At 42.1% G+C, this 23,468-nt stretch overlaps 1 protein-coding gene across 6 annotated transcripts in view; it reads right to left on the minus strand.

Annotated features, from left to right (window-relative positions):
- The window catches only part of FNDC3B (fibronectin type III domain containing 3B), a 358,808-nt gene that overhangs the window by 260,819 nt on the left and 74,521 nt on the right, over nt 1–23,468 (minus strand). For all 6 annotated transcript variants that reach the window (XM_053903638.1, XM_053903637.1, XM_019463183.2 and 3 more), the window contains exon 2: nt 20,500–20,638. In XM_053903638.1, coding sequence (XP_053759613.1) covers nt 20,500–20,614 — 115 coding nt within the window. In that variant the 5' untranslated portion in view covers nt 20,615–20,638. The remainder of the gene's footprint in view (nt 1–20,499; nt 20,639–23,468) is intronic.

Raw genomic sequence — 23,468 nt, forward strand, 5'->3', positions numbered from 1 at the left:
TCTCTGACAATCCCCGATTCACGTACTCTCTTCCACCACTCTCAAAACTGTCAGACAACATGTCCCGAATGCCGGTTCTCAAAGTACACTTCACCAGTATTATGGAAAGTCCCGGGCAAGAAAAGGGATTTCTGAATTGGGGTATGGTCCAGATTCTGTCACATTACCTGCTTATCACATTGCATGAAGAGTGTAACGGTTCCTTGGCGGTCACTGACACCAGGCCACAATTCAAAGAATGGCCCTGAGGCACCCAGCCTCCAAAAGCCATTTATGCCATCCCTTCTCTGCTTACGGAGGCCAATTCCTGACCCTCACCCCGCTTCTTCAGGGAGAAAGATGATAGGCAAAGAGCTTTTAAGCATCCTACTAAAATACCACTCTTCAAATGTTTAGTCCCTGTAATTTTCCCTGCTGCTGGGTTGCTATGGCAACCAGATTATAATCTACCAAGTTACCTCAGAAACCAGGCAAATCACCTGTGTCCCAATATCAATTTTTCTTAGAGCAAAAGTCATTATTGGAGCAAACCGTATTCATCATGGCATGGAGTTATTATAAAAGGAGGCATTTTATGATCCTGAGGCCAACTGACCACTTTGCTGTTTTCACTGTCAATAAAGGAGAGATTAAAAAAAAAAGTTTTGACACACACCAGTGCCCGGGGACCTGTCTCTGACAACAGACATGAATGAGACAGCAGCAGCCTTGTCTTGCATCACCCAGCCTTGAGGAGCGTGAGTCACATCCTGGCAGGCTCCCTGGCACTTAACCTTTCCTATCATAGCAGCCTCTCTCTCTCTCCCTCTCTCTCTCTCTCTCTCTCCCTCTCTCTCTCTCCCTCTCTCTCTCTCTCCCCCCCCCCTCTCTCCCTCCCTCCCTCCTTTCTCTCTCTAGCCACAAAGCAGATAGACATAACTATTACAAGTTCTCAGAAATGCATAACGTAAAACATCCTATCACTGCCCAAACCTCATCATTTTTTGTCCACTAAGAATTTCCTGCTTTTCCAAAGTCAGCATTAAAACAATTCGTGCTGCATTCTGTGTCTTGTCAGAGGAGGAAAAGAGAGAGAGAGAGAGAGAGAGAGAGAGAGAGAGAGAGAGAGATTTTCACCACTGATATATTCTTTGTCCCCAGAGATATTAAAATAGAACCATGTTAATCAAATCACAAGAGCATACTTCAGGCTATGCTTGCTTCATCAGATGAGTCTCAAATCAGGGCTACAGGAACCAAGCAGCCCAAGATAACCAGAGGCACGTTTGTCAAAAATCAATGAAAAATAAGTGACCATTCTTCTAAAATCTTCCAACAATAAAACAAGAGGCAGAATTAGTATTATTCACTAAAAGGCTACAGAGCATCATGACAAAGCTTTGCCTAACAAGACTACTGAAACAGGTGTTAACAGATCTTTCCTTAAAAGGTATAAATCTAACTAGGCTTCTTACCCAGTAGATGAGGAAAAAGAAAGCTACTTCTGCAATTTAAACTGTGGGTGGCTGGTTAACCAGATCAATAGTATCTAAGACTATTCCTGGAGGCAAATTCCCAATGTACGCCTCAAATAAAAAATGACCAGCCCCCTGACCGGTCACTGCCATGTGATGTGTCCACGACAAAAGCCTCTGATGGAGAATGGTACTGACTGACCCAAGATGGGACATTACATTTGCAGCTTCCTTACAAATCCAGTACCCAGACAATCAAGATATAAACTGTGCTAGGAGAGGGCATCCCATTTCATTTCTGATGCTTTCTCCACTTGCCATCTCTATGAGGCTGGTCTTACTTACTATTAGCAGTTTTATGTATAAATGAACACTCCACACTTGGAGCCAGCATTTATGATTATTCGACAGATATTTTTAGGCAGAAAAAAATGATATAACCTAAAAGCTGCAGGAGAGTTCCATGTAAGGAAGGATTCTATCCAAGAATATCAAATAACTTTGGAAAAATGACTTCTGACTACATGAGAGGAATAGCAGCGCTTTTTTTTCTGAATTATCTCTCTCTCTCTCTCCCTCCCTCCCTCCCTCCCTCCAGATTCCCAAACTCTAGAGAAATCCTAGCAAAGCTCCACCCAGACCCTGGAAGGCCCAAACCATCCATCAATCCACCTTTGAGACCCTGGTGTCTGGCCTAGAGACCAGAGCTGGCCTCAAACAAACCGAAAAGTAGGCATCATTTATTTTCTGCGTCCCCTCTCTTGGCTCCGAATCAGGAAAAGGGAAAAGATGAGCTGCAAATAACCAATAATTATCTTTGTGGGAATAATAGACACAAAGAAAATGTCCTAAGATTAAAATGTGACAGGTAAAATAGAAATGTACTAGAAGATAATAGGAGAGTACTGACTGCCTCATCTGCGCAGCTGTCCTACCTGAAACCTGAATCCAAAGCTGGCAGGAAAAAAAACATGTAAGACCAGGAAGCCTCCAAAAGTACTTACACACTGGGTCAAGGCACAGGGACTTGCACGGGATGTGAAGCTGGGGCTTGGTCTGTAACACTGATATGACAAATAGTCTTGTTTTGTTTTCTTCCTGAGCTTTAGGACTTGTTCAGTTAATTTTTTCTTTTTTAAAGATTTTAATACCCAACGTGGGGCTTGAACTTACAACCTCGCGATCAAGAGTCGCAAGCTCTATGGACTGAACCAGCCAGGCACCCCTGGACTTGTTCCATTTAAAGCAAGGAGCAAGAATTCTCCAATGTTCCAAAATTTTTAATAGTTTGATTTCTTCAAAGAATGGCAGGTTCAAAAGTTGGCCTCCTCATCAGACCACTACATAGCTCTAAAATTAACTCAGCATGATGCAGGTTACTTTATCAAGCCTTTTTAACAGCTTTTTTTCGATAATTACATAAACAGTTATTATTAAAGCCCTGTGGTCTGCCAGGTAGGTATTACTAACCAAATTATACAGATGGGGAAACTGAGGCTGAAGAAAGGTAAGAAACTTGTCTAAAGTCACAAAACTACAAAATGACAGAGTTAGCACTGGAATCCAGCCCCATCTGACCAAAATGCACGCTCTTCTCTTCTAACACACGCATTCCCTGCTCTGATAGCCATGGGCTTCACAAAGTCAATTCTTCATGAAAATGCTTTACACTTTAATAAATAGCTATAAGGAGAGAACTCACTTAACTGGGTCAAAGGCGTGTCTCCGAGACATGTTCTGAGGACAAGTTCTGTTCTAGGAAATCTAAGCCCACTCCCTGAGCCAGAGCCAATATAGCAGTTAGAAACTGCCCAAAATGGCAGTTGGAAACCCTTACCTAACAACAAACAGTTGTTTTTATACTGAACAAGATTTATTCTCAGAAAGCCCTTGTCAAGTCCTTGAATTCCCCTAGAATCCTAAGATGAACCAATGAGCTAATGACAGAGTATCACAATCACTAGATGCCACTTCTCATGGGCCAAGAGGAGGCATAAGAAAAATAAAAGAGGACTCCTGGAAAGATTGTACCACAGCTTCTATGTTTCCCAAAGTCATCTGTGATTAACCAAAAAGAAAAAAAAAGGCAGGAATGGATTAACAGGTAACCAAGGGAAGAGAAATCAAACCAAGGAGGACACTTTTATACACTGAAATCATGCCAGTGCCTGCTGAAAACATATACATTCAAAAGAGTTCAGTAAGTCCATTTCACAAAACAAGTGTCCTCAGAAAAATTACTACTGTATCTCTATTAATTTAGCAAGTAGCAATGAGTGGCCAGAATGGGTTGGGCATTCCTCTAGGCATTGTGGAATAGAGCCTTAGACAATACGAAGTTCTGCCCACCTCAGGCTGACAAACAGAACTTACATGGGATGAGGAGAGGTGGGGGGTGGGTAGTGTTTAAGCAAAAATAAAACCTTTATAGATAGTGGTAAGGGCTATAAAGAGAATACAATGGCAGCTTGTAAGAAGTCATACATTCCTCCTCTCTTTAATTGTATACTGCCTTGAATAAAGAGATTCTATTACAAAAAGAGCTGCTGTTTGCTAAGAATAAAAATATAGCCTTAACTTAAATGGAAAAAATGCAAAATGTAATATAGATGGCCAAAACTAGGTTAAAAGCCTCTTTTAAGAGGGCCACAAATGCCAGAATCTAAGGTTTCAACTAGAGGACTTTCAAGATAAAACTCAAGAATATAAAAGACCAAAATTCTATGTACGCTTAAGTATAGTTTTTCCCTAGCTAAAAGTAACAGCCACCATATATTCTTGAGTATTTGAAGCACCATGATGTTTACTTAAATAATTTTCTTTCACTTTAATAAACAAATTTTTCACCCAGTTTTTCAGTACCAAAAAATAGAACGCTTCTTCCTTTGTTGAAAATTATGTTCACTGAGAACAAAATGTGATTCTTGTCATCACTACTTCGGGGTTAATCCTTTTCAAAAATGTCCATCAGGTGAGATACAACCCCTTTCTCCCCCTCAATTCCATCCATGCACCCCATGTCCACAGGCTGGGTTCCAACCACACTGAGGGCGAATAGGCAGTTCAGACCACTTTTCACTAACCAGCCCTACCATGTGCTTTTTGCACACGGAATCGAAAATGTCCCCCACTATTTAGATCCAGCCACCTTATGTCTAGTTTTGATCGGCAGAGAAAGAGCAATGTGACCCACACTGATGTGGTAATAATTCATGTCATGCAAGTCTGGTAAGCTACGCATTGAACCTAAACAAACAACTCTACTATCAGAATCTCAAGGCCAGCGGCCTCTGGGTGGCTCAGTTGGTTGAGCTTCCGACTTCAGCTCAGGTCATGATCTCACAGTTTGTGAGTTTGATCACCACATGGGGCTCTGTGCTGACAGCTCAGAGCCTGGAGCCTGCTTCGGATTCTGTGTCTCCCTCTCTCTCTGCCCACCTCCCCCCCGCCCCCCCCTTGCACGGTCTCTCTCTCTCTCACAAATATAAATAAACATTAAAAAGAAAAAAAAATCTCAAGGCCAGTTCAGTGAAGAAACAGATTTAACCGCCTATATTCCCAAGATTCTAATATTTTTAAGCCTATTTCAATGTTGGCCATGTCATTCATTGAACACTGTTCTTCCCCCACTAAGATATAATCAAGAAATAATGCGCCCAAGGGGAATTCTCATCCTTCTGACAGGAAATCAGTGCCCAATATTTTGTCATTAAATATTCTAATGACAGAGCTAACTTTTCTATATTACTTATGTGTTTTCAATTGTCTAAAATTGGCACTCCTATTGCCTGGTATCTTATGCCCACTAACATAAAATCAGAAATGAATTCAAAGAAGTCCTATTCTAGGGATTTGGAAGGATTTTACGGAACAGAGAGGACTTCACCTCCCCACCACTCCACAGCATGTTATCACTTATTCAGCCCTTGACTTTCCATCAATGACACTTAGTTAACATCAATGCTCAATGCTATTATTGAAGCCTTGATTTTTGGAAAGCATTTACTTGCTGAGTAGTTACCATGTGCCAGGCATGTTGTAAAGTACGGATGATGCCAAGACGAGAAAGAGGACGTCCTCTTTGTGTGTGGGTGCAAGGGTAGAAAATGCAATGAACTGTAATAAAATCAGACTATTTGCTACAAAGAGCTATGGAAACTGAAGGAAGCATTGAGAAATCGGGGAAAGTTAAGTTGGGAGTGATATTAAAGCGGGAGCGAGAGACTGCAACTGGATAATCAAAAGACCAATCACACAAGCAAATGCACGGAGGCCTGGATGGCAGGATGTGTTTAGAATTCCGAAGTGGCCATAATGACACATGCAGGGAACAGAGGCGTAAAGGCGAGACTGCAGAGCAGGACCACCTAGGGAAAGTCTTTGTTCTTCCACTTACAAGTCTGGATTTTACCCTGTGAGCAGAACCCCCCAATGGGAAAGCAACGTTACTAGACAACCCCAACACATGTGGGGACCTCAAACTGATATGGGAGACGCTGGGCACATGGAGACCAGTAAAGAGGTTAATGAAACATCCACCTGGGACATCATTCAGGGATTAGGCTGTTCAAAGTTGAAGTTTTCAAAAACAATTGCTGGTTTAGCGTTTAAATACGGCTAGCCAGGTCACGGGCTCTGCTGCAGACACGTTCAGCCCCATCTCTTTACCAACACCGAATTTTTTAAGATCATGGAGGTGTAGTAAGGTCTATGGTTTTGCAATCCAGAACTACTTTAGTTTTTCCTACTTCCCATCACTCTAGTTCTGTCCTCTGTGATGCTGCCACTTCCGTGTCTACCCTGCTCTCACTGCTGGGCATCCACCGTCCGCCCGTCTTGTGCCTCCTCCCTCCTCAACTTTTTCTGTCCTTTATTTCTTCGCTTTGGGTTCTTGGCTTTTGCTCTAAAAAGCTAAGCCCAAGAGTGTTCAACAGCCACCTGGTATTCCTTTCCTTTATTTCCAGTCACCTCACCAGGCAGTCACAGTAGATAAGGCATCCACCTGCCACATTTTTGGTGGGTTTTCGCACCACAAGAAAAGGACGACAGGAGCGCCAGGGTGGCTCAGTCAGTTGAGCGTCTGACTTCGGCTCAGGTCATGATCTCATGGTCTGAGATCGAGCCCCATGTCGGGCTCTGTGCTGACAGCTCAGAGCCTGGACCCGGCTTCGGATTCTGTGTCTCCCTCTCTCTCTGCCCCTCCCCAGCTCATGCTCTGTCTCTCTCTCTCTGTCAAAAATAAATAAACATTAAAAAATTAAAAAAAAAAAAAACAAAGAAAAGAAAAGGACAAGTAGGACTGGTAGGATATTGGGAAACAGAATTAGGATTCAAGGGCCCAAAGTGAATCATCTCCCCAAAACATCTACTTGCTGATTCCTAAAGAATTCCATTTCACACTAGTCCATTCACTTTTTAAATCTTGAAGTTAAAGTTTGCCTTTCAGCGTACTGTACATCCACAAAAAGTTTTGAAGAATAAGTTAAGGACTCAGAATTTTAGATAAAACCATATCACACCTACAATGCCATCTTTAAATTAGATAAACCAATCTTAAGAAATTTTAGATTAAAAAAATAAATATACAATGGCACATACTTCTTCTACACGTTTAAGTGTCTTTTCCTGCCATACTGTATGGTGAGGTAAAATGAAATGGAACTCAGGCCACAGCTGTCTTCTAAATAACATGCTAGCGTGTAAACACTGAGTAGTTAAGTCACTCTCTGCTCATCTTATTTTAATTTCAGTTCATTTTAAAAAATCAGCCAAGAAAACCAAGCTGCACAGTGAGAAGAGCAAACCAGATAGATGGCACTTGAGTCCCACTCTGCTACACAAGGCACTTAACCTTTCTAGCCCTGTATTTCCTCACTCATACACACACACACACACACACACACGAGAGATAATACCTCATATTATGTGCACTTAAGGAAAAGAGCAACCCTAATGCAGCCCTGGTACAAGGCTTACACATAATATGTACTCAATAAATAACTATTAATTCCTCTTGTCTTCAAATTTCTACCAGTAACAAACCTCTAAGAAAAAAATGTGGCCTCTGAAGAAAAAATATATATATATATTAATATACATAATATATATTAATATATTAATATATTAATATATTTATATATAAATATATTTATATATTAATATATTATATTTATATATAAATATATAATTATATTTATATATTAGAAAATACAATATATTTTATAAATATAAAATTTTATATTATATATTTTATTATATAATATTTATAATAAATAATAAATATTTATTATATATAATATATAGTATATATTTTATTGTATAATAATTTTATTATATTTTATAAATATAAAATATAATATATTTATATAGTATATGTTAATATATAAATATAATATATATTAATATATACTATATAAATATATATATATAATTTTTTTAACTGAATCTGCATTTAATCTTCTCAAAAAAAAGAAAATCTAAAACCAGCCAATTCTCACCTCTGACCAGATTTTGTTTGAGAAACATTCTGGCTTTCCTTAAAAATTCACCTCCCAACTCATTTGAATTCCGGTGTCTGTTCAGTTTCCGTGGATTCGGGCAATAACAGGGACTTTGGAATCCATTCACAGAAGTTCTGAAATCTAAGCCCTTTACGCCTACAAAATGGTTTGAATTACTTGGAAATGCATCTAATTAAGATTATCATAATGAAAGTCAGCAATAAAAAGTAATAAAGTAACACCACAGTATGTGGAAATTTCCTATTAACTGCTCAGAACTCCAGAAGACCCTTCTCTGACCCACAAGCTGCCTTCTCAAAACACACAGGAAGAATTAAACTTGGCCACATTCTCCAAGGAGCATCAGGCATTTGCCTTTTTAAACACTTAAGCAAGTAGCTTGAGAGGTTATCCACCATACATTCCAGGGAAACAGAATTATACAGCTGGATACTTAAAACCATTAAAAAGTTTAAAGAAACTGTCCAGATTTAAGGTTTCAAGACAAACAGACTGAAAAACGCTCTTCAAAAATGCTTTAAGATTTTCCTTTCTAGATCTTAATATCAGAGCTTTGTAAGCAACTGTTGGAAAGCTCAGAGCATTTGTACTCTTAGTCTTGGAATAACGATATCCCCGAGTGCATACACATACCGATCTGTACAAATGAACAGATTATTCCAATTCTTCCCTCATTCTGCACCAAGTCCAAATTCAGGACTGACACTAGTCTCTGCAGACAACGGAGGAAAAATGTGACAAAGATTTTCCAGCCGGCCCCTCCCCTCCTCCTCACCCGCCCTCAGCACATACAAGTACACAGCAGATTCAATGCGCGGCTCTAATTCGGGGCCAGTTTATGCACCATGACATCAGTGCAGTATAATGAGCCAAGTTTAAACTCCATCTGGGACAAATAATGTCCAGGCACACTGTGACTTCTTTTGTTTATATACACTGACTAAATATGTCTTGGTGGTAAATGAACTAACTCTTAAGATTTATTTCCCAAGGCCTCCAAAACAATATTCTGCACCCCTGAAGCAACTCCCTGCCTCCAGTTCTCTTTCCAAGGCTATGCGTAAGTGATTTTTAACAGAACACATGATTTTGAAACATATAATTAACATCTTGAGGAGAGACTAAGTCCAAGCAGCCCTTCATCAATCTGAAACAAAGAAAACGAGGAACTGGCAAGCAAATGGGTGCCGTTTCGTGGCTCGTGGTACAAATACGGCATGACACTTCATTCTGTATTCCCCCTGAGAATCAGAGTAAGCAGAGGTGAGAGATCTAAGGAATGCTCACGGAGCAAAGTGGCCCTTTTCTTTCTCCTTGAAGAATAAACTTGGGGTGTTTTGCGCTTGCAGTTTCGACCTCAGTTAAGAGAAACAATCATAGATTCAGAATGAAAAACAAACAATGTAATAGATTCGAGTCTTACAAGAAGTTGTTAGATTTCTTCAGACACAAAAAAACTGTGCCTCTGGGGTGATGTAATTTTTGAATGAAAACGAAAGGCTGGGTTTGGGAGGAAAAGAGGGCAGACAAAAAGGTCATCTCCTTGCTCCTAGGGACAAGGAACCCCTGCTTCCCTTCTTTGGTCACCACTGTCTCTGTCCACAGCTGTGACCCCAGAGGGAACCACGCCTCTGCTGCAAATCTCAGGGAAAGAACTATCCCCCTAAGGAAAGAAAGGGAGGGGCTCTGGTGATCTGGGCCTAAGATGACTTCACTCCCAACTCCTCCTCCAGGCCTAAGACACCACCACTACCACGTGGCCTGCAAGCTTCAGAAGCTCTAGGCCCAGAATCACTGCCACCTTCCAGAGCTCGTGTGAACATCATCATATAAGATAACAGGAATACTCTTCCCAATGAACTTTATCATGGACTATCAGGTAAAACTGGTCCCAGGTCTCTCCCAACTGTTTACCTGAACAAGAAGACAATGAGACATCCCTAACCCAAGCAACTCTACACCCTTTTCGAAAGGTAGGTTCTAAATGGGTTCAAATCCAGCTGCAGGTACTGAACCTTTTTTGCCACCAGTTCTGTCTGGAAAAATGATCAGCACCTTACAGGGTGTATGATTACTGGATGAAAACGATGTATGTAAGCCCCTAGCACCAACTCCCCCGGGCACCTAAGAAGCCCTCAGGCAGTTATCATTCACCCCCCTCCTCCAGCACAAAGGGAACAAAGAAATCAAAATATCAAAAGCCATTGTTTCCAACAATTCAACAGACGGCCCACTAAGAAAGATCCACTCCACCATAGTGGAGACCAAAAGCCTTCTGGTGATCAGTAAGCTTACAAAGTAACATTTAAGATTGAAGTAAATGCCAAAAACTCAGATACTCAGAATTCTTTCAATGTCAAATATCTGACCTTTAATGAATCTTTTACACTGTTAAGGCACTGAAATCTCTGGAAAAGGCAAACTTACAGAATCTTTTATCCCATACTTGCCCCTTAGTGTTGGAGTAATCAATACAGAAGGAGCCTCTGTAACAAAGCTCCGGTCCAAAGGCGGAGCATGTAAAGCTGGTGTACGTAGTGCCTACCTTCTGGTCTCCCGAAGAGAGGCTCTTCGAAGTCCCAAGGCAGCTTGAAGAAGCAGTGATGTGCGAAGGCCGCCAATAAAAAAATGGGAAAACTCTTCAGTGCCTGACCTTGAGGAAACGACTTTAAAAATGAGAACATGGGAGCGCCTGGGTGGCTCGGTCCGTTGAGCGTCCAGCTCTTGGTTTCGGCTCAGGTCAGGATCCCAGGGTTGTAAATGGAGTCCCTAATCAGACTCCACACTGAGCATGGAAGCTGCTTAAGATTCTCTCTCTTTTCCCTCTCCCTCTGCTCCTCCCTAGCTCATGAGCTCACTCTCTCTAAAAAACTAAATAAATAAATAAGAGACAATGGAGACTCCTGAGAAGTAAATTGGATGTGAACCCCCACCTACTAAGGGATAATGTCCTCTATCACCCAACTCCACCCTCAGTGGATTCCCTGGGTCTTTAAAATAGGTATTATTCACAGACAGGGTATACATAAGCCTAAGGTCTGATTTCCCATCACAACCCCCAAAAGAAACCTATGGCTGCCATTCCTTCGTAATTCCTAGTATATTCACATTTTATATTACTTTTATTTTCAGTCATGACTGAAGTCACCAAATAAATCATCAACAGAACAGTCATTCCAAAAAGATACTCTTCATATGGACTTTTTGCAAGGTAAGGAGAAGAAAGATGGGTCTCAAACAGGCCCATTCTGACAATGCAAAACAAAAAGTAAAACGGTGAAATCAGGACAGATGTATGAGGTACACGACTCTGGCTGGTTCAGCTACCGAACAACATCGCTGAGCAAAGCACATGCTTCAGTGTGTCAGAGTTTCTCCCATAAGCTAGAACTCAACATTCCCACAAAGACCAAAGAAATTTCTGTCTGAAGTAGTAACACACTTCAGTCGGTGCTGAATTTTTCTAACTACTCAGAAAACACAAGAACATTTTAACGATACCTCTTAAAAATTAAGTCATATAACATAACTAGGTAACAAGCGCAAGTCCGTTACTCTCCAAATCTAAAGTTTGGCTCACATGATTTAATTTCCATGTCTTGAAAATAATAGCAATGGAACCCTGATGACAGCTTTACTGACATATATACTTTCTCGTCAACCTGCCCCCAAAGCTAGACAGTCCGCTCCAGCTCTGTGCTGTCTCCATTTAACTGCCCAATTATTTGCCAAGCAGAAACCCTCAGCAAAGGAATTTTCTAAATGGAGGCTGTCCACTTTATCCAAACGCACACCTACTCTACCGCAAGGAGCAAGAAATGGGCAATAAAGAGTGGATCCAGGAGAGGCAGGGTCAAATTATTCCAATTAATGATCACGCCAAACACACCTGCTGCCCATAAAACACATTCCCTTCCAGCAATGATCTGATCTGATGGTCGCCTATTAAGGAAAAAGGCCCAGGGCAGAGAAGCAATAGCGAAGTAGGAATGAATACGAAAATGGCACACGAATTCTGTTTTTTCTGGAGGCCCACTACAGTTCAGCTTCAGTTTATTCGAAACGTAGAGCTGGCTGGAAAATTACTAAGAGGCACCTAATTCTGGCCAACCCCAATTTAAATGGGGAAATAAATGGAGTCTGAAGGTAGCTAAACCCAGAATTGTAACCTAGTTACAATACTGTTGTCACTTGAGCAACTGGCTTCTCGGTAGGCTGTTTAATTTTTACATAAGCATTTGGAACGTAAAGATTCATGTTACTAATTTTATGCAGCTTGCTCACTATTGTCTTGTATATATCATTTCTATATAATCTTACTTTTAAAACCAATCGTTTGAACAAAAAAGAGAAAAGTCTGCCAACATGAAAATGGCTATATGCAAACATATGTCTTAACACATGCAGACGGATCTTTGCTTCCTCTGTGTGTGTATATATATTATTTTTACTGCACTGTGTGATACAGCAATGGCTGTCACGTCACATTTAACATGACACATACACATTTGCAAAAGAAAATAGACATTAGAGGTCGGAAAACTATCATATTTAATCTTATCCAAGGAGAAAGTTAATACAGAAATGGTACGAAATGCCCCATCTAGGTAATAACCAGGAAAAGTCTGCTTTGAAAAGATTCTATTTCAAGAAGCCTCAATTCTTGGAGACTGAAAAGCAAGATTATAAACACAAGTATCTGCATCTCTGCCCTTGGAACGATGATAGCTTGCATCTGTGTTTAATGTCCCTAACTGGTCTGTAAACAGTAAAAACCAAGGCGCCGGGTTGTTCCTTCTGCCCTTCCGATGCTTTGGGGGAGCTCTCAATGTGGCACTGATTGGGGGCCCAAGTTCTGCTCACCGAAAAGCAGAGGCCAAAGAAAACAATACGTGGGTCCTAACTTGTAAGACATTTAATTGAAACCCTCCCACAAAGCCAGGTGAACTAAAGCCCCCAGCAGTTCATTTCACAAGTCGTAAGTAGAAAACTAAGAGGCTGAAAAATCACTTCGTAAGTAGGATACAAAAATGAGTGTGCCTGAAAAGTCAAACATTTTTGCTCTATTTAAAACATGAACTGCATGAACACAGGATGCAATTTCAAAGGTAAAAAGGTTGACAGTTTCCAGGTTCCAACTCGGATGGCCATAGCACCCGGGCGAGTGCGGAAACCAAGTGAAGTGGACAGAGTGGGGCCTGAGAAAGACGGTCCCCCATCTAACGCGGGCAGTTGCCATTTTCTGCCAGTCATTGTTGCCAAGTGGGAAGACCAGCCCAGTGTCATCAGATCTTCTGGGATTTCCAGATACATAGAAAGATCCAGAATTTTATGTAAATCTTCCAATTTTTAAGTACCGGCAACCTAATTATTTTTTCAATAATTGTATCAATTACAAAGAAGGGGGGGGGTGGAGGAGGCCCTGTATGACAGATGCAACAAGTAGCCTGTTTTCAAGCCCTGGTTTAGACGAATTAAATTTGCTCATTTCACTCATCCTTCACCCATTCTGAAGGATTTACCGAGTGCTACCTCAGACGCCAGGCGTGGTGTGTGAAAAAGAGACACGGTCCCTGCTCTCCTGGAGTTTACAGTGCAGCCAGACGGTCAAACATTGCAGTAAACTGAAAACAGTCATAATGTTAAAACCACCGTAGAGTTTTAAAATTGCCGTTGTTTTGCAATGCAACTTACCCACTCCAGTGTTCTCCCTTAATCCTCTCCTTTTTGAAGGCAGCTCAATTTTCTCCCATTTGAAGGATACGGCCTACGTTTTGTCTCATTATTATTGCCTTTGGCTAATTAAATTCTGAAGTGTCTCTCAACCCAGACAGCTCAGAGCTGTCATAATTACATGTCATATGCTGTAATTATCGTGGGGTGCCACATATAACAACAGCCTCTGATAATATAGCATCAACATTTTCCTTTATGAGACAGAGATTATGCATAGGCTATGACTTTTCAGAAGCCTTTGTAGTGAGCAAAACTGGCAAACCTAAGGCAGAGAGGATTGTCAAACCAGACCACAGACCTGGATAAACTCACACCTTTTTTTTTTTACAGCTGAAAGCAGGCCCTCAGAAGCAGGGGTGGCTGCCTGTGCTGCTGGAAGGTAGCTCTGGGGGGAGAGGTGCCCCCACTCTGCATCTCTATGGGGTCAGTAATTCTGAAGGACATCATGGGACGCACAGCCACACTGGATGCATCGGAGGGACAAAAAGATGCACTGACAAGAGCACTGAAGAGCAAAGTCGCCAGAAAAGAGAGGGTAGAATGTGCAGATGCAGTTTGGAGCACCGCTGACATTAGCCCTCCCCTGAATATACTATCCCTACAGAGCAGCATCACTTCATAAAACAGAACCCGATTACCTGATACGCAAAGCTGAGTAACAGTCCCAGACTTCGCTTCAAGTGAGGTGTCTGTTCAGGCTCAGCCTCCCCACAGACACTCTTCCTAGCCAGGTCGGTCTTCCTGCCCGCCTATTCCACTCCCGGTCCACCCCTCCCCTGCGCTCCCAGGGCACGGACATATTCTGCAGTCCAAGCACTTCTCCTGTGGCTCTACACATGTATAAATACAGCCTCTTTATTTTGGTAAACCACGTTTTGCTCCCCAACTCGATCACTCCTTCCTTCAGGGCCAGAACAGTCACATTCATCTTTGCATTGCCAGCACCTACCAGCACCTAGGGCAATGCTGGGACAGAACACATGGGACAAATACTTATTAAAACGAACAAATACAGGGGCGCCTGGGTGGCTCAGTCGGTTAAGTGTCCGACTTCAGCTAGGTCATGATCTCACGGTCTGTGAGTTCAAGCCCCACATCGGGCTCTGTGCTGACAGCTCAGAGCCTGGAGCCTGTTTCCAATTCTGTGTCTCCCTCTCTCTCTGACCCTCCCCCATTCATGCTCTGTCTCTCTCTGTCTCAAAAGTAAATAAATGTTAAAAAAAAAAAAAAATTAAAACGAACAAATCTATTACTGAGTCACTCCTTAAATTCAGTCGTAAATCCTACCCTCTCTCTCCTCCTTTCTACCCCAAATCTCCAAGAAAAGATGACCGCAGTCCCTTGACACCTGCGGCATTGTTATGTGTGAGGGGTAGAGAGAACTTGGATGGCAGCTTGCGGTAACCATTTTCTTTCAACATCTGTGCACAACTTGTGCACTTCTACACCTGAATGCCGAAGAGTCTGCCCTGAGACCCAGCTGCCCCACGCTGAGTTTCCCAAACCCAACACTTGACCAACCTACCTCTCTATCTTTGACCCGAGCCCCAGCCTCTAAATAGGATTCTGTCGTAAAAAGAGCTGTTATGTAACATTGCTCAGCAATAATAGCTGCAGCCTCTATTTTCACCACCGGTCCCATTCTCATTTGAGTATCTTTCTGTTTCCCGGGCAAACTTCCCAAGAACTGTTTATCCATTTGTCTCCGCTGTACTGATTGTAAAACACTCTCTGTGTCTCCCTGACACGGTGGCTATCAGGATATTTAAAGAGTAAACCTGCATGGTGAGAGGATTTGAACCACTGAATGCACGAAGGGAAGCCATCAAGGAAAAGTTATTAAGAAGACATCAACCAGAACAGAAAGGGTCACTGGATTAGAAGGAAAGGCACATTTGATGTAAAAGACACGCCGATGACGAGCACCATCTGAACGTGGAAAGTTTTAATATGTTTAACGTGCTGTCTGGAAATGTGTACTCAAAAGAATGCTCCAGGAAATCTCTGGCTGTGTATTCTGTCTAGTGGAAACAAAGGCTTTCGAAAAGAAGAAACAAAGGGGGGGGGGGGGGGGGGGGCGCGGCACGGGGAACTCAGTCTTGATAAAATGACATGCTGAATGCTGATCAAAAGGAACAGGCAAAGTCAAGAGAACTATGGACATGGCTGAGGTACTTTAACCTGTCTTCCAGGGCAAGCCTGTTTACAGGTTATCCTGAACTGGAAGGAGAAACAAATTTTCTGTTTACATTTAAGGAGATCTACTTCCTGAAGAAGAGGCATTAAGAACACTCATTAGCAATTAATACTGTGCAAGCTTAAAGCGGGGCGGGGTAGAGAAAGACATAAGAAATATAACATGGCTACCAAACATTTGCTAGTTTCCCTCAAAGAACAGTAGGACAGAGGGGCATCTAACCCATCCCCACTGACCCCTTCATGAACACATATATGAGAAGAGTCACCAACAACACGAGAATATAAAGAGGCATTCCACCCTCCTCTAGGTTACAAGTGTCACAGATTAAGTTAGCAAATCAGCAAACTCTATGTTAACACTTCTGTTCTCAACCTAATGGTTTCCTTATTTAAACCCTGGTGACTGCTGTAATTCTTTTTTTTTTTTTTTTAATGTTATTTATTTTTGAGAGCAAGAGAGACAAGAGTGTGAGTAGGGGAGGGGCAGAGAAAGAGAGGGAGACACAGAATCCAAAACAGGCTCCAGGCTCTGAGCTGTCAGCACAGAGCCTGACGCAGGGCTCAAACTCACAAACTGTGAGATCATGACCTGAGCCGAAGTCGGGCACTCAACCGACTGAGCCACCTAGGCACCCCTGACTGCTGTAATTCTTCAGAAATTATTAAAATATTAAACCAATAGAAAAAGTTGGAAATTGGGCTGAGGCTTACTCTTTTGTGCTTAAAACTAGCTATTACATTACCTCTAAAATATGCTAATAGTCTCTAACAAAGGTAGTTAAATTTATATACCATAGGTTCTGAAAATGTTTGCACCAATATTCTGATTATTGATGGGCATTCACTATAATTGATATGGTCATACACAAAAACTCAGGTCAGGAAACCTGATTTTTAGAACACAATAATAGTATGCTGGCAGGCATATTAAAAGAAGCAAACTTTATTTAGCTATGCTGATCTATTCAGAGGTAGAACAAATTATAGTGACAGAAACAGAGATACTTTATTTAGAAAACAACAGTTCAAAATAAAGCTGCTCCCATTTCAATCCTAGGTAGATATCCAAGAGAAATGAAAATATACATCCACACAAAAATTTGCACACAAATGTTCACAGGAGTACTATTCATAATGGGCAAATAGTGGAAACGACCCAAATGTCCATCCACTGATGGATGAACAAAATGTAATATATCCACATGATGCCAGTACAAAAGGCATAACGTATCGATACATGCCGCTACACAGATGAACCTTGAAAAGGTTACGCCAGGTGGAAGAAGCCAGCCACAATGGGCTACATATAGCACGAGTTCATTTACATGAAAGGTACAGAACGGGCAAATTATCTACAGAAAGAGAAGGTAGATTAGTGGTCGCCTGGGAATATGGGTAAGAAAGGCCTGGGAAGTGACTGCAACCGGGTTTCTTTGTATCATGATTAGAAGGTTCTAAAATTGTGGTCATGGTTGTGCAATTCTGTGACTGTAGCAAATTCCAGTGAATTGTGTACTTTAAATAAGCAAATTACATGGCATGTGGATTATATCTCAATGAAGCTGTTACATAAGCAAAGCTGTTAAGTCGCTTCGGTCCACACTCCATGTTTACCATTGTTCCTGTTCATTTTTTAGTTGCTAATATATAGTTTTCTTACATCTTCAATGATAGTGAGGGTGGCTTTTCATTTTAAGAAAAGAATCATCTTTTTCCTGCTACCTCTATAAAATGACCAAAGTTTCAAGCTTTGGATCATGAAAATTAACAGTGTCTCTTATTTCGAGAGCCAGAGTAGGGCCGCGTATCTTGCCAAGGACCCGTACTAACTAAATCCAGAAATCATCAGTACAAAACTCAGGAGGAGGAGGCCTGTGGGGACTGAGGAGCTTTCTCATAACTGTGGTGGTTCTTTTGCATATACGGAAATGTTTAGAATGTCCTCCGCACAGCTGCAAAGTATTAAGAATGCTGTAAACACACACACACAAGGTAAGCCTCGCCATACACGCTCCCGGCAGAAATGCAGAGGCACAGACCCGTGGCCACTGGGCAGCTCTTTAGAATGGCAGAATTGGAGAGGAGTCTCAAGGGCTGCCTCCCTCAAAATGTCACCCCCAAGGGCCTGCCAGGCAGCGCCTGCAACGTCCATCACTGAAGTCAGCCCTGTGTCTCCAAAAGGTCCACGTTGAGATGAAAAAGTGTTGCCTCAGAGGGACAGCGCAGTAAAAGCCTTCAAAAGCATTAGTAGGGCTTTCCGTGAGGAGAGAGCTCTCGCAAACGAGCCTGGAGCCTGCTTCAGATTCTGGGTCTCCTTCTTCTGCCCCTCCCCCGCTCAATTCTGTGTGTGTGTGTGTGTGTGTGTGTGTGTGTGTGTGTCTCAAAAATAAACATTAAAATTTTTTTTTTAACAAAATAAAATAAAAATGTGATTTGATACACCAAAATTATGAAGCAGCTTCTACCTGGAGCTGAGGTAGACACACAGAGCAGCGAAATGCCGCATGGCCTGAGGACATCATAGTCTTTTCAGGCTCTGGTCGTTTCTAGGTACAAAAAAGTTTACTTCTAAAGAACGAATTAGAAAACTCTGTGTGCTAGGTTTCATAAACTACAAGAGGGTGTTCTGTGCAGACTGAATCACAGCAATGAGGAAGGAATCATCAAAACACATAAATGGTGCACAGTAGTAACAGCACGAGTAGGTGGCCTCGGGTCTCCCAGGTACACACGTGCAAACAGGAACTAGGTGACGACGCTGAGTCCCAAGATGCGTTCCAAGTTGAGTCGCATTTGAGCACCTTGGGGTTTTTTAAACCTTTTAATTAGTGAGAAGGGAGACCAGACACTGCACCTTGAACCATTCATGGCACTCTGGAGATCTTCCCGTGAGCAGATCAGGGGGAGAATGATGAAGAGGCTAAGGACTAAAGCCAGAAGGCTGCCGGGCCATGGCCCTTCACTCGGATTTTATTCCGGGTGTCACAGGACAGCTCTGAGCAGGGCACTGACGTGATGCATGTGTTTTTCAGCAACTCTCTCCAACGAGGGCGGTGTGGCAAATACCTTCTGTGGCAAAAATAAAAGCAGAGAGACCAGTGAGAGGAACTGTCCTCCCTGGTGAGAGACGTCGGCTTGGAGTCCAGTGGTGGGAGCGGAAATGAAGTGGACGTGGCAAATTATGGTTTCAGCAAGTGGTCCTGAGATGAAGCCAACAGGCCTTGCTGACAGGCTGGGGAGAGGAGGGTAGCAGGTCCAAGTGAAGACGTTGGGGTTGAGGAGCAATGGAGCTAAGGGGGCCGAGGCTGTGCTTAGAGGAGACCTGCCACGAGGGAGCCGAGACAGGAGGTGGTAACTGGGAAGGGCTGTGGAGTCAAGGGAGAGGCTCCGGCTTTGTTGGGTGGGGGAACGGGGTGGCTGTTTGTGCGTTTGAGGTAAAAGACACCACGGTGTGTTTAGTGGCAATGATCCAGCACCGAGAGAGAGAGACTGAAGAGTCAGGAAGGGAGATGCCTGTATCAGAGGTGAGAAGGGGTGAAATTCACTGAACCAACAAACGTTTACTGAGCACCATTAGATATTCTTTGTTCTTGAGAGGGTCACGGTCTAAAGAAGAAGAAAGTAATATAAATAAATGAGGCAGCAAAATAAGATCCAATAGAGGCAGAGATGCCGCATGAATGGGCTATGATAGAGAAAGGGTGTTCCTGTACCGGGGAAGATTGCGGGGAGGGGAAATGGGCATGTACTCCCATCACCTGAATGGCTGTCTAAAACTCACTTGAATCATTGACAGAGTTTGGGTAAATACTTTTCAAGCAATTGTTCCCAATTCTACTTTTCCTAAGACAAAAACTTTCACGCTTCTAAAGAACGGCACAAAGACAAATGCTATTTATCTAATAGAAGACTAAGCAGACCCGGTTTTTGTGGTCAATAAAAACAATGTGTTATCAGAACAGCTCACCTAATAATTTCCTTACAGTTTTACTTACCACTTAAATCTCTCTCTTCCCAAGCGTTACATGAACGAGTTCAGAAACATCTTTTCTACTCGGTAGCATTCAATAATACTGACAAAGAAGTTTTACAGGAAAGAAGTACCATCATCTTCTGAGCAGCAGGCTCTATGTATGGAAGGGAGGCCCCAGAAGCCAGAGTGGGTTCACATGGGCCTGTGCATCTTGCCCAGGTCACTCATGCCCTGTGTGAGATCAAAACCTGACCCTCCCTCTGAGCGTCCTGCTCTGGCCAACCAGGCAAACCAGTCAAGCATAATATAGGACATGAATAAACAGACATTTTATTCCAAAGACTTGTACATATTTTCAAAATGATTCATTTCCAAAATCAGACATTTTTGTGACGCTTCACCAGGAATACTAACTGAATGAGATCAGATTTGCTGTTCTCAGAAAACACAATGGGATATTTTTTGAAAGCATACAGTAATTCTACAACAGCACCGCCTACCTCCGGAACTATTAATGTTCAAAATCACAGATACTGAATCTCAAGCAAAAACAATGACTGAGCTAATGTTTTGCACTCAGACAACTGTACTTAAATTCCCCTCTTGCTGCACCAACCTGCTGGGCTGCATCTCCATTCACCAAGTGAGGCATCATGGCGACCTCTCCGTTCAGCAATGGTGGCAGTTCCAGAGGGATTTGGTCGGTCATCATCATTGTGACGTACATTCATGGAGAATTTCCCTCAACTGGCTTCCTGCAAAAGAACCACCATCTTTTAAAAAGGACTCAGGACCCCGAAAAGTCATCTCTAACAAGTCAGCAATTTAAGTGCACTGTGATGAAGTCAAGCTGAAAATCAAATCATTGTAATCACAGAGTGCTGCATTATTTTTTTTATTATTTGTTTTTGAGAGAGAGACAGACAGACAGACAGAGCACAAGCAGGGAAGGGGCAGAGAGAGAGGGAGACACAGAATCTGAAGTAGGCTCCAGGCTCTGAGCTCTCAGCCCAGAGCCCGACGTGGGGCTCGAACCTATGAACCGTGAGATCATGACCTGAGCCAAAGTTGGACGCTAACTGACTGAGCCACCCAGACGCCCCTAGAGCACTGCATAAGTGTGTCAGTCCCCAAGAAGGGTAAAGCAAAAAAGCAAGAAAACAGCCTAAACTAGGAGACCACAGACTTGAGTTTCCAAGCAGCTATGTGAACATAACCTCCTAAACCTAGACTTCATCTTTTAGTTATAATTTTTTAAAATATATGAATAATAGCAACTACCCTGCCCCAGGGATCTTTTTGGATCTAAAACTAGACAAAACTGTGAGAAGGTCAAGTGTCAAACAAAAACTGGTGGTATCATTATCTTTAATTACAGAAAACAAGGCCAAAGAGGATGACCTATAAAAACAGGTGTTCCCTTTCATTAAGATCAAAATACTGTTCATAAGCAGTTAATCCAAGCAAGTTAACAAAGGTTATACTGCAATTGTTACAATTTCTGACCTTGCCATTAATTTGGTAATTAATCATGTTCTAATTATCTCTCTCTCGTCATTTCCTTGAATTGAATTTAACCTGCTGTGTATTTATATCTTTATCGCTGTGGAGATCTTGAACTTCCCCACATCCCAGACAGAACCCAAGGCACCTTGTGCAGTGTAGGGCTGAAAGGCAGACTACCTTGCTTCACGGAATAAATGATTTTCAAACAAGTATTCAAAACAGTACAAAGTGCACTCTCATTCCAAAATGGTACTTGGTACCAATAATTAGCTTTCCAATACAATAGTCGGAAAAACAATAACAAATTCCTATACAGAATTATAATTTGTTCTTTCAGAAGTATTTAAACATCCTTCACTTATGCCTAAAAATTTATGGCACAAAAAGTTTAATAGCATGTGCAAGGAAGAGACAACAAATACATGCATTCAAGTCCATTCAGAAATAAAGCCACACAAACTTTTTGTCATTCATAATAAAGTCCTCCCAAATATCAAATGCAAGGATATTTGATCAATGAACACTTTAATACTCAATGTCCAAACCAGGCAAAACTGTGGGACAAATCCTTTAATGACTGTCTCAAATCTGTCCCAGATGGGTATGCCAGAAAACAAATATTTTTCTCATTCTAAAACCCCTCCATTCTGAACATTAAATATACTTCCCTCTCCCACAATCCCACCCAAAGAAAATCCTTCTCTGGAAGTATCAAATGATGCATAAAAGCCACCCAAGAGACTGTAAACTTTTTTATTTTAAATAGGTAAAATTTTACACTATTCATTATAACCCCATTTGGAGAAACTAATTATTTTAAGCACCAAACAACGAAGTCTTGTCCCAACTAAGGAAGCACATTCTATAATAACAGGTCTTATAATTCAGTGTTAATAGTACCATCATGCTGTTTTATGAGGCAATTACTCAGTTCCTAAGCAAATAAAGGTACAAAACCCAAAGCCCAATAGTTTATCCTGATGAAGGAAACAGATTCTTGCTCAATAAAATTAACTAAGGTAATCCCATTGACACTGTCATGACATCACCATTTGAGTAGGTCGAACGATGGAGAACTGATGTCCATGTCAATTGTATTCCTAATATACTTAATCCTACTAGTGCATGAGGAAAGGCCAGCTACTTTCTCCAGACTGCTGATATTACACAGGCTTGTTTCTTAAGTGGAATGTTTCATTTCACGTTTCTTCTGAACTGCAGGTTGGATAAACAGGGCAGTAATTTACATCAGGGGTCTGACTATGAAGCCTCTGGGGTGAAGAAGCACTCTCCTCTATCTTTTCTTCACTCCTCCCCAGGAAGACTTCCAAGGCACTTGCTGGCACAGATTATGGCTCTGTCTTCTCTCCCTTCCCTGCTAAAGCAGTGAGGGGCCAAAGCCCTTCGCCACGCAAGCAGTCCCCGGTCATGTCACACGCGAGCACAAGGATGGAACCTGCACCTTTTTTCTCACCCAATGAGGCAGCAGGAGCAAACCAACTTCAGGGCCTGCCAGTAGGTCCCTGCAGCCTGGAGGTCCCGCCACTAGGCCAGAGAACAGTAAATGATGATGGGGGGCTAGGAGGAGGAGGGAGGCCAGGACTGAGGTCCTTAGTCAGGACCTGCTTTGGGCTAAAGCTATTTATGCTCCACTGATCCAACCCAGCTGCCTGATTTTCAGTATTTGGGGTTGAGACACAAATTCAATTCACCAGTGCTATTTTATTCCTATTTGTCACTGTCTCTTGGGGATAACGGCAGGTACTGGGTAGCAGGAGACAGTTGTAATCCGACACAAAATTCAAGCGTTCCTGGCCCGCTGGCCCTAATACCAAAGAATATCTCAACACCAACATTATATCTTACAGTGACAGTTCCAACGGAAGAAAGCTCCTGCTTGGTGCCATGTTAAACAATGGGACTCGCTATTAACAGGAGATAGCAATCCTGTCTTGCCAGGTAACGCTCTTAAGCACAGATGTCAGTTCCAAATTATGGAGTTAAACTCTAGGCTCTGCAACTCTGGGATTAGGGGAGAGACCTGAGGCCCACACGGGTTTTATAGACAGATGTAGGATG

Source organism: Panthera pardus, unplaced genomic scaffold (genome assembly GCF_024362965.1).
Source record: "Panthera pardus isolate Hobbes unplaced genomic scaffold, ASM2436296v1 HiC_scaffold_16, whole genome shotgun sequence".
Classification (NCBI taxonomy): Eukaryota; Metazoa; Chordata; class Mammalia; order Carnivora; family Felidae; genus Panthera; species Panthera pardus.